The 12,028-nt window shown below is 54.3% G+C and overlaps 1 protein-coding gene across 12 annotated transcripts in view; it reads left to right on the plus strand.

Annotated features, from left to right (window-relative positions):
• KMT2D (lysine methyltransferase 2D) overlaps positions 1 to 12,028 on the plus strand; it is a 125,553-nt gene that overhangs the window by 72,233 nt on the left and 41,292 nt on the right. For all 12 annotated transcript variants that reach the window (XM_084837334.1, XM_084837330.1, XM_084837340.1 and 9 more), the window contains 8 exons: positions 121 to 1,869; positions 3,784 to 3,960; positions 5,611 to 5,759; positions 5,944 to 8,063; positions 8,880 to 9,003; positions 9,674 to 9,764; positions 10,385 to 10,448; positions 11,453 to 11,685. In XM_084837334.1, coding sequence (XP_084693460.1) covers positions 121 to 1,869; positions 3,784 to 3,960; positions 5,611 to 5,759; positions 5,944 to 8,063; positions 8,880 to 9,003; positions 9,674 to 9,764; positions 10,385 to 10,448; positions 11,453 to 11,685 — 4,707 coding nt within the window. The remainder of the gene's footprint in view (positions 1 to 120; positions 1,870 to 3,783; positions 3,961 to 5,610; positions 5,760 to 5,943; positions 8,064 to 8,879; positions 9,004 to 9,673; positions 9,765 to 10,384; positions 10,449 to 11,452; positions 11,686 to 12,028) is intronic.

Genomic DNA, 12,028 nt, shown 5'->3' on the forward strand with positions numbered 1-12,028 from the left:
AGTCCTCCATTTGGTCACCACAGAGTAGAGCTGGGGCAGTGGTGGTGGGGTGGTATTTTGGTATTGATGGTGCCTTTGATGTTGTGCCACTTGTGCACTCTTGCCCCCCTTTTTTCACAGCAAGCTGAGAGCCAGATCAACAAGCAGACCAAAGTTGAGGTGCTGCGGAGACCAGACCGCCCCACCCTGCACCTGCGCATCCCGCCCCAGCAGGGGGCGCTGCCTGGTGCCACCCAGCTGCCTCCTCCTCCTCCTCCCGCTGCCGCCTCGGCGCCAGGCCCACCCATGTACGTCAACAGTGCTGCAGCTCTGTCAAGTGGGTCAGGCGTTGAGTCGCCCAGTGAGCTCTTCCTCAAGCTTCCCTCTTCTGCCCCCAGCGCCCAGCCCCCAGCGCAAGTGCCTTTGCACAAGCCCTACGGCATGGCCTCTGCCTGCCCCCCACCAGACCCAGGTTTTCCCTCTCCCTCCCTGGTGGGCCAGAGTCCTGCAGTGCCTGCCGGCTTTGCCTCTGCATCCTCCTCCTCGTCCTCTGGGCAGTCCCCGCTCCTGCCCAACCCTCGTCCAGCCCTGCAGCCTGGGGAGTTCCAGCCCACCCCTCCTGGGACCCCGAGGCATCAGCCCTCCACACCAGATCCTTTCCTCAAGCCCCGCTGCCCCAGTGGATCCCTGGAAAACTTGTCTGTGCCTGGGAGCCCCCAGCGAGCTGCCCTCCTGCTTTCGCCCCCGCCCTTTGGGGAGCAGAAGAAAGTTCTGGATATCAAGAAGGAGGACACGGGGCCGGGGATCTCCTCTCCCAGCTATGGCTCCAGCTACAGTGACTCTCCCTCTGGCACTCACCACCCCTCTGAAGTGAAGGCCCCGGATGTGTTCAAAGCCCCCCTCACCCCCCGCCAGTCTCAGGTGGAGCCCCAGAGCCCAGGCATGGGGCACCGGCCCCCAGAGTCTCACACTCTGGCTGCTTCTCCCCCCAGCCAGGCTGATCTCTACCGGCACTCTCCATACCCAGACCCCTATGCTCAGCCCCCTCTGACGCCAAGGCCTCAGCCCCCGCCCCCAGAAAGCTGTTGTGCCCTGCCCCCTCGCTCACTGCCCTCTGACCCCTTCGCACGCATCCCTGCCAGCCCCCAGTCCCAGTCCAGCTCCCAGTCGCCTCTCACGCCCCGGCCCCTCTCCAACGAAGCCTTCTGCCAGTCCCCAGTCACTCCTCGGTTTCAGTCCCCTGACCCATACTCACGGCCTCCCTCACGACCACAGTCTCGGGACCCCTTTGCCCCCTTGCACAAGCCCCCTCGGCCCCAGATCCCAGATGCTGGCAGCTTCAAGCCGATTCCCGTCCCCCATAACACCCTTGCTGTTGGGGGTTTCCCTGCAGGGCCTCCCCTAGCCGAGTCCCCCCACCCCAAGACCAACCAGCAGCCCCAGTTTGCCCGCTCTCCTAGTTCCAGTGTCTTCACAAACGCTCAGCCCCAGATGCGCTTCACCTTCCCTCCTAATGAGCCAATCAAGAGCTCCCCTTCCCATGGGGTCAACAGCCATTTTGCTCCTGGCAAACCCCAAAGCGCAAGCTACGCTTCCTCACCGGGGTTCCACCAAGCCGGCAGCCCCCTGGGGCCGGGCAAGAACACTACAGACTCCTACAACGTGTCTCCGCTGCGCCCTCCTTCGGTTCTGCCCCAGCAGCCGCCACCTCAGCAAGACGGCACCTTGTCCTACCTGCCGGCGCGCGTGAGCATGGTGTCACCAGGCGACAAGAGGGAAGAGGGAACGGCAGGAGGGCCCCCAAATAGAGAGCTGCCAGAGCTGCCGGCCAGCCAGGAGGGGGCAATTGGCAGCAGTGCCACCCAGACGGAGATGGAGAAACAGCGGCAGGTGAGCGGGTATCCACTTTGGTGGTTGTCAAGGGTGGGTCAAACATTAAATCGTTGATAAAACCGACATTACAGGGAGCTACGTCATGTGGAATCCTAGACTGGGAGTCACATAAAAGGCTGTCTAGGCCGGTTCCATGCCCAAAAGGTGGCAGAGCCATCAGCTGTAAGGTCCAGACCGGAGGTGGAAATCAGGACCTTTGCACCAAAGGCTCCTTTCAGAGCAGATAAACACAAGGGACTCAAGCAAGCAAAACCAAGCTGCAGAGGAAGGCCAAAAACAAATTCCTTTAAGTCTGTAGCCCATTTATAGGGCGGGAGGGCAGAATTCCTTCCTGACCTGAAATAGAGCAATTACTCAGCCTCTGAATGCGAGTGAAACCCATCCATAGTACCTTCCAAAAGAAAGGTTTGGGCAGGTGGTGAAGGGGCATGTGGAGAGAGAGGGAACCCCACACCACCCAGCATACTCTCACCAATTACAGCAAGCCTGAGAAGGAACTGGGGCCAAGGGGGCGAGGCTAGAACCCAGGTAACATTTTGAATCAGTGTTTTGCTTCACATCTGTGATCTCAGTAATTCTTACAGCCTCTAAGGTAGGCCTGTGTTTCTCTAGTACTGGAGATTACAGGGGCTGGTGCTGACAGAGGCTTGTCTGAGGCCAGCTGATGAGTTCATACCTGGCTGAAATTCAAGCCAGGGGTTTCCCAGCCCTCCCTTGGATGCATCTACACCAGTTCTCAAATGTGTTGAGTGCCTGACTCAAATTCACCAGGTCCTATACCCTAGTGCATCTAATAATAGTGACAACATCTAATAACGATGATACAATCTAAAGAAATGGTCTGAGTGAGCTGAAGCAGGACATAAAGAGTTTTTAATGACTTAAATATGTACATGAACCAAAGAACTGGTGATAAGGCCCGAGAATCCTGGCTCTTTGATCATGTCAGTGTAGGATGGCCTGGTTTATATATGGCAGCTTTTCCCAACCTGGTGCTCTCCAAATACACTGAACTGCAGTTCCCATCATTTCCAGTCAGCATGGTCATATATGGAGTTTTAGTCCAACACATCTGAAGAGCACCAGGTTGGGGAAAGCTGGCTTACAACCTTCTGCTCCTTTCATTTCTAGTTCGTGTTTCTTTTTCTTCATATCTCTGCATGCATTGGGTTATGTTACGGTAACCCGGCTGCCCTTTGAGATCTGTGATGCCATTTGCCTGTCTGTCAGCATTTTTTTTCCACACCAGTTGGTGCTGCTGTGCACTTGCTCACTGGGATGGTGCAGTTGCGTAAAACATGATTAAAATAAAACCAGGGAAGGGAGAGCCCAGGGATTCAGATGGCATCACCCATGTGTGTCTGATTTGCTGCATTGCAGTCCAGAATTGTTCTTGCCATGCAACAAGATAAAGTGTGAGAACGTGCTCTTTAAATTGGTCCAATTTTTAAAACTTGGCATTGTGCCTATACAGATTCCTGTATATTTTCAGTACTGATGGTAGAGTGGGTATTCCAGTGCTCGCTTCTTACGAGCAGGGAACCAGCAGGGCGGGGGATAGCGGTTCTACATTTTAGTTTTGAGTAAGGCTTTGTGTATATGGCATGGGAGTCCCAACCTTCCTTCCCCGGTCCATATCTCACTGATGTGTGGCACACACACACACCCTTTGAACAGCCAGTACAGTGCTCAGAATCATGCAGGTAACCTAATCTAGTAGCCCAGCTTGGGGTTTTACAGTACCAGGATTCTGAGGCACATATTAATGGGGGAGGTGCTGAGGAAGGTCTGTTCACAGGAGGAAGGCAAATTTTGTCCAGAAGTAGGGACTGAAGGCAGACTTGCTTAAAAGCCTTCCAAGCGCAGGGCAGATTAACAGTCTGTGCCCCGTCTCTTTGGTGGCCCCACCAGCGCCAGAGGCTCCGTGAGCTGCTCATCCGTCAACAGATCCAGAGAAATAACTTGAGACAAGAAAAAGAGAGCGCGGCCGCTGCAGCCACCACCACCCAGGCCTCGTGGAGCCCTGAGGGCAGCGGGCAAGCCTTTGAGCAGATGAATCGGAGCATGACTCCTTACCCTCCAGCACAGGTAGGGAGACATCCGGGAGAGTGCCCAGCTGTGACTGCACTGTGGAGCCTGGCATCTGGCTTTTGTATTGCCTTTGCACTGGGCATTGAATTCCTAGGTTAGAGTGCCAAGATGGTGATAAATCAGACCCAGGTTTACTGATAAAGGAGTACTTTATTGGGGAGCTCACAGTACACAGGCGTATCCACTGGTTGGATCAGACAGCTTCTCTGAACCCCGAGCCATGGGGTGCAATGGGTCTTGTACTCTACATGTTGGCAACAAGGCAGCATAACAGCAGCAAGCGCCCCTCCCGTCCATTCCCAGCATGGCTGCCTGCAGCTTACACAAACATACTTCGCTTCCCAGGCACAAGACACTTTACTGAGCAGTATGGAATGCGAAGCGAGCTGTTATGGGCTTTTGTCTCATTTCACATGCTCAGAGGCTTACAAGGAGCCTAAACAAAGCAGTGTGGATCTCTAGGCCCCTCTAACACTACAAATGACTTGGCTACGCTCCTGGGGCCAATACAGCTTCTCACACGGAGCCTCCCCAAGAATTCCAGTTGTCCGTGGCGTCTTCAAAAAGATAGCAGGCTCTAGTTCTCGTGGCATAGGATGGTCAGGAGTTGGGGACTGAGATGCTGGTGCGCTCCAAGCATCCAAAGCCCAAAGCTCATCCCACCCGACTCGTTTTGGATGGTTCAACCAGAAGCAAAAACTTTGTGGACTCAAAAGCTGTGGAGAGAAAGTGGCCATGAGCATGCTGAGGGAGCTGCCTGCTGCGTCGTCGACCACCAGAAGGTTCCCAGGCACTGCAGAGCCAAATGTGGAAATCCCTGTGCTTTGGGAGCCCCATTCGCCACTGATACATGGGCAGTGAGATCAGATATGGGAAGGGGCCAGGCTGAACCCCCAAGGAGCGTAGGGGTCAAAGCACTCCCATGTTTCAGAAGCTGGCCGTCCTAAGCATATGCAGTCAAATTTATGGAAGTGATCCATCAAACAGTTGAAATATATACAATACTAACTGTCCTGGTTCTCCATGCTTAGTTCTAGCGAGTAGTTCAGGTTCTTAAGGTGGAATCTGATGCATGTTTAGACAGAAAAAAGTTCTACAACTCCCAGCATTCCCCAGCCACTATGGCTAGCTGGGGCATGCTGGGAACAGTAGGAGTTTTCTTTGTCTAAATATGCATCAGATAGCACACTAAATGATCTTTGCCAGAGGCTGTTAGAAGTCAGCTCTGAGCTGGGAAAATGCCCACATAAAAGGATCTTTGCTATCAGGGTTGAAAAGAACCTCTGTGTTGAGATTTCAGAGAGCTACCATCAGAGCATACGATACTGGGCTAAGCGGAACAATGGCCCTATTTGGTATAGTCCAGCATTGTATGTTGGTTTCTAAGTGTGAGGTTGCATAGTGATTAAAAGTATGGTGCTGGCCCAGCACCTAGGAATGCGAGGTATTTCAGGCCTGCTAAAGCAAGATTGTTAAAGGAACTGAATCCAGCATCGCTTCCCTGAACTTGCATGATCTGCATAAATGGCATTATATTTCTCCTCACTTGGCGCATTACGGCTTTCCTAGAGAGCTTGTTCTTCTGCACAGAGACTGTGCTGTCGAATGGTAACAAGCGTGCATGTGGTCTCTCCTGCTTCTCCCCAGGAGAAGGGAATACTTGGCAGCCTGGGAGGCACCCCAGGGGGCAGCAAACTGCCCGGTGCGGTCATGGTGCAGGCGCCCTACGTGCAGGATGAGCGGCTTGCCCGGCCACCTCCAGCAGCCACCCCTTCTGCTATGGATATGAACGGCAGGTGAGTCTCTTGCTGCCGTTGGAAGAGCAGCCCCAGATCCGATCCCATCTGGTTGTCTCTGGGCAGCACTGAGAGGTGCCTTTGATCAGCTTGTGGGTGGTTGTGATACAGGGCTCCCCGAAAGCCCCCGTCTGTGTCCAGCCAGTGTTATTCACCCCCTCTCTTTGTTCTTAACCCCTTCCAGGCCATCGGTGGCAGCAGCACAGCCATTTTATCCCCGTGGTGTCTTCCAAGCCCCATCTCCACAGCAGCAGATGTGGCAGCAGCAGCAAGCTGTCTCCATGCGTCTCCCCGTCCCTTCACGCTTCCCCCAGCCCCCCACCCAAGACCTGAGCCGTCAAGCCCTGGGAGGCCTCGCCCCACGCCTGCCAGGGCCTGGAGAGCAGCTTCAGGCACCAGCTGGCACACTGGGAGCCCAGTTCATTGAGCTACGGCACAATATCCAGAAGGGGGTGCTTGGGAGTGGAGCCGGGCCCACCTTTGGCCAACAAAATCCACAAGCTCGACCCAGATTCTTCCTGCCTGGAAATGATGGCACCAACCAGGCTTTGAAAGCTTCTGTTATGCCCATGCAGGCTCCTGTCCTGGGAGGCCAAGGCATACAAACACAAAAGATCCCTATTTCACCCTCCCCCCAGGGGGCAGAGATGAGCAACAACCATCACCCTCATGCCAAGGCCGTGTCCCAGTTGATTCTGTCCCCCGGCAACCTGGAGATGCAGCATATCCCACCTCGGCCGCTCGCTTCATCTGGCCCTAAAGATGTACCCATCACGCCAGCTGCTGTTGATGCTGCCCCATCTGCTGGCAAGAACCAGCTAGGTCTGGCCAGCCGGCCATTACCCTGTGAGGTGCCAGTGGAACCAGATTTAGATGACGACTTCGATTCCCACAAGGATTTGGAGGATGACGATGACTTGGCCAACTTGAGTCTTGATCCAGATGTTGCCAAGGGCGATGACGACCTGGGCAACCTGGATAACCTGGAAACCAATGACCCACACCTTGATGACCTGCTGAATGGTGGTGAGTTTGACTTGCTGGCCTACACAGACCCAGAGCTGGACACTGGGGACAAGAAGGACATCTTCAATGAGCACCTTCGCTTGGTGGAATCTGCCAACGAGAAGGCTGAACGGGAGGATCTGCTCAAGAAAGAGCCCTCTGCTGGACCATACCTCAAGGATGGTCCTTCCACTGGTGCTGGCAAGCCAGGTGAGCAGAAGGCACCGTCGCTACCCAGAGATGACGTGCCCAAAGCTAAAGAGGGACTTGGTCTGCTCCATGTTCCCAGCTCCTCCTGTTCAGGAGTGCCCCCGTCCCCCATCCTTGCAACCTTCAAGACCCACAGTGACATGCTGGATAGCAAGGTGGTGAGTCTGCCCGCCGATATCAAGCCCAAGATAGAGGAAGGCTGCCTCAAGGCCTCGCCGTGCCAATTTAACACTGGTGCCCCGGAGAAGCTTCCCGTCAAATCTGAAGGAGCAGAAAAAATGGTTGCCACCTTAGCAGTGAACATCAAGCCCAGCCAGAACCTCATGAGCCCTGGTGGAGTGAGGCTTGGCGTGGCTCAGTTCCACAGCAGCAACCACCCTTCTATGTCAGAGAAGGTCCTCTATGGCACCCAGAGCCGCCCGCCGCTTGCTCCTGTCCAGATGGCCAGTGCCAGTAGCTCCCTCCTGGAAAAGTTTGAGCTAGACGGGGGGCCCTTGAGCCTGGCGAACGCTCAGCAGCACTCGCCAGCAGACGATCTGGACAAGATGGAAAGCTCCCTGGTGGCCAGCGAGCTGCCTCTCCTGATTGAGGATCTCCTGGAACATGAGAAGAAGGAGCTGCAGAAGAAGCAGCAGATGTCTGCCCAAATGCCAGGGGGCTCACAACACCTCCAGCCCCACACCATGTTGACCCACTCTGCTCCCCCTTCCCAGCCTCACGACGGGCAGCTGGTGAGCCCCCAGCAGCAGCTTCAGTTGGGCCTGGTGGCCAGGCAGCAGGGTATGGTGGCCAATCAGCAACTGATGCAGCAACAACAGCAGCAGCAGCAGCGTCTGGCTGGTCCCCAGCAAAGCCAAGTGCTGACACCACATTTGGGAGTGACTCAGAACCAGGCTCACATGCTTGCCACCCAGCATGGCATCCAGGCAGCACATGGCCAACAGAACCAGCAGCAGGTCTTAGCCCAGACCCCCCTGCCTGGAGCTCAGCAGCAGCAGCAGCAGATGATGGGACTGAAGCCCCAACAAGTTGTCATGCAGCCACAGCAGCAGCCGCAGCAGCTGGCCAACAGCTTCTTCCCGGATACAGGTAGGACTCATGGGAGGGCTTTTCTGTGTCAGCCTATTCTAGTCTGCTTTCCCCAGAGCTTTTAGCAGATGTGACTAACCGAGTAAAGCTTTAAACGCAGATTAAAATCTGCCACTTCACTGATGGGTGGGGGCTGGCCAGTTGGGGCCCCCACCGCTGCGCGTCTTTCAGAGAGACACGAGCTCCATTCTTGGTGGGCCAAGTCTGATGGAAGGGTCAGCTTGAAGATAGACTTTCCCGCGGCTGCTGCATAAGCAAACACTGTTACGTCCCTGGCATCATGATAGTGCTGTGATGTGGAACTGCAGACGCTCAGAGTATTTCCTTTTAATAGGTTTGGCAAACCGTTTGTGTGTTTTGTTTTTTCTCTAGTGTAACAGGCGTGCAGAAACAACTGTGAAGTGTGGAATGGTGCTGGTAGTGGGGAGAGAAAAGACCAACGTTACTGATATGTTTCACAACTGAAGTAGTACACATGGCCATCTAAAGTCCTCCCCAGACCTTTAAGTCCAGGGTGTGAAATCACCTAGTTGCACCACTGGGTAGCCTAAACCCCCTGTTAGAGATTGTGCATCGGTGGCTGTGTAGATCTGGCTTCCACCTGTCCTTTGGCAGGGACTGTTTCTCCATCCTACCAGCCACTCACTCGCAGTGAAATAAGCATTAGCGCCCCAGCCCTGTAATGTTGGGGTGCTCGTGATGCACAGAGGAGAGCCTGGCCCTTTGTTGGTGAGTTTGGGGAGGATGTGAAGGAGCCACCACTTGCCTGCTCACTTCTTGGTCTCCTTTTCTTTCCTTTCCCCCCTCCCCGTACAGATCTGGATAAATTTGCTACTGAGGACATCATGGATCCCATTGCCAAGGCCAAGATGGTGGCTCTGAAGGGTATCAAGAAGGTGATGGCGCAGGGCAGCATTGGGGTGGCTCCCGGCATGAATAGGTAAGCACCGGGCCAGGAGGTTGATGCTGCTGTGTGGCGTAAGGCCAGGGCTCTGAAGCCCTGGAAGGCATTTTCCTCCAGAGGTGACAGCAGTTGCTGGGGAAGGTTTGAGTTGCTTCTTGACACCCACCTTCACCTCCAAACTCAAATTCCGCGTGTATCTCTTGATTTCTGCCAGGAGCAAAGAGATGGTGGAACCTGCCCCATCCCTCCCAGCTGCCTGTAACATAAGTAGCTGTGTAGCTCTTAACTTGTATTTTGTTATGTCTGGTGGGTGGGGATGTGGGGATAGAATGTTCTGGACTATTGGGGTTGGTTTGCTGGACCAGGCTCCTAATGAAGCCCTTCCATTGGGGTACTGGAAGTATAAGAAGGAAACGCTATTCACACACACACACACGCACACACACACACACACACACCCCTGCACCTCATTCCTGTTGATCCATGTGGTCCCTCATCTGTGGTAAGAGTGACAACTGATTTGTCTCTGTTTTGCCTTTAGCTGTGCTTGAAGAAGCTCAGATATTTTGCTTTTTGTTTTTACTGTGGAGGGACTTGCTTTGAGAGACTCTGGCTTAAAGTTTTCCGAGGTCTGCCTCCTGGCCTGACACTGGCTTCATTCATTTGTTTCTTCCCCCGCCTCACCCTACCTACTTCCTCCTTGCAGGCAACAAGTCTCCTTGCTGGCTCAGAGGTTGTCCGGAGCTTCATCTTCATCTGAAATGCAGAACCACATCCTGCCTGGTTCTGGAGGACAGGTGAGCAATAGTTGGCAGGTCCTGTGAGACTTCCATTTTGTAGATTTTCTTGGTGGGTGTAGGGAGAGTTGAATGGTGTAGGCCAGGAATGGGGAGCCTTGGGTCTGCTGGCCAGATTTGGCCCGTCAGGCCAGTCAACCAGGCCCTCAGGGCCCCAAGCGAGGCCCTGCCCCTCAGAAGGGAAAAGGGGTGGGAGAGTGACTGAGCCATGGCTAAGCCGCTTGGCTTCTCCTTCGCGTTCCCTGCACAGGGAGCGCAAAGGATGAGCAAAGCCGGCGCTTTGGTGGGCTTCGCTTTGCCCAGGCAGAGTAAAGCAGGCTCCCTGACCGTGGTGCTGGCTAGAGGAGCTCCAGCCTGCACTTCAGCTGGGAATCCAGTGGCGTTGTGGACAGGGGCCCATCCACTGACTTCATCCTGCCTGCATGGGGCAGGCAGTCCAGACCTGAAAAGGTTCCCTGCCCCGTGTATATGATTTGCTTGTGATGAGTTTGCTTGATATGGGTGAAAGAGTTCATGTGGCAACGTGTGGGGTGGGGGCGGGGGTTTGGACATGGAGGGGGGCAGGGGAAAGGTGCGGGGGCGAGGCTGTAGGTATTCTGATTCTTTCAAATCCCTTGCAGGAACGGAGCAGTGACTCAGCCCAGGCTCGTCCAAACCCACCCACTTTTGCTCAAGGTGTCATCAGTGAGTAGCCAGCAGTCCAGGGCAGAGGGGGTGCTTGAAGGAGCTGTGTGTTGCTTTTCCTTGGGTAATGCTTTGAGACAGTTTCCTGCTCAGCTGGGCTCTTGCAGACATGATCACATACTGCAGCTTTTCCCAGCCTGGCACCATCCGGATGAGTCGGACTACAATTCCCATCATCCCAGCCATGCTGGCTGAGGGTGATGGGAGTTGTAGTCTGACACATTTAGAAGGTGCCAGGTTGGGGAAGCCTGGCAGACCCTCTTATTCCAGATTGCATACTGTGGAATAAATGCTGCCTCTCGGTTCTGAACACAGCTTCTAACGTGAATGTGAGAATCACTACTCTCATTTGCTGAAAGTGGCGAGGAGAGGTGGGTAATTCTGTCCTCCTTAACCACATGGCAAGTGCAAAAACTGTGCCCCAGGGGCAACTAGATAATGGGTTTTTTTAAGCGATGTCTAATATGCAGGCTTATTGTTGTCATAACCGAGGGGATCTGAGCTGCAGCAGAGATGTCCGTCCTGTTGCAGCCAGGAGCTGTGGGGTTTCTGGGGCCCCTTGGTTGCTGTAGTACTGAACGTTCAGCTGGTGATCTGTGGCCATGTAGACTTGTCTTTCTTTGGTGACTCAACACATACAGTATGTTGGAGCGGGATTGGCAGCAGAGAGATGCCAGGTGCCTTCATAGCTTTGGGTCCCTCCCTTGTGACCTTGACAGAGTCCCCCATTTGTGCCTGCCTCTTGCCTCACACCTCTCCATGCACCTTATCACATTTGCAAAACCATGAAAAAGGCAAGTTCTTCAGAATCGCAGATATCCAAAGAAAGCCTGCATATGGAGGGCCTTGATGCCAAACAAGCAAAGTTGCATATCCTATATTGGTTTGTGCAATATTCAGACTTGAGTGCAGGTGTAAAGTGCATTCCTTTTCCTATGCAAAGTGAGCCTGGCCTGTGTGTGTGTCTCCAGCTTTCAGAGTCGATTCCTCTTTCTTGCCCCTAGATGAAGCTGACCAACGTCAGTATGAAGAGTGGCTTCTCCATACGCAGCAGCTCCTCCAGATGCAGCTGAAGGTGCTGGAGGAGCAAATAGGAGTACACCGAAAGTCCCGCAAGGCCCTGTGTGCCAAGCAGCGGACAGCTAAAAAGGCTGGCCGTGAGTTCCCCGAGGCGGATGCAGAGAAGCTCAAGCTGGTGACTGAGCAGCAAAGCAAGATCCAGAAACAGTTGGATCAGGTATACCCTCCAAACCAGCTTGTGTTGCATTGGCTTAGCATGTTGGCATGGCTTTTGGTATGACCAGGGTGTGTGTGAAAGGGGGCGTGGTGACTCGGAGGGCCTGGGGCCGAGGCAGAGTGTTCGTCTTGTGCCTCTTCCATGGTGGTGGGCAGTAGCAAAGGAGCTTGTGTGAGCACAGAAGTGTATAGTTGAGATGAGAGGGGAGACTGGGAGGGAGAAATAGTATGAATGGCCAAGGGTGTATTAGGGTGCAGAAGAGCTGGGTGGGGCAGAGGTGGGGTGGGGGAGATTGGACTGGTGCAGGTCTCTGCGTATTTGATGTATCCACTTGATCACTGCA

The sequence above is a fragment of the Heloderma suspectum genome, chromosome 2 (genome assembly GCF_057233095.1).
Source record: "Heloderma suspectum isolate Gila_16-S chromosome 2, 16-S_ref, whole genome shotgun sequence".
NCBI lineage: Eukaryota > Metazoa > Chordata > Lepidosauria > Squamata > Helodermatidae > Heloderma > Heloderma suspectum.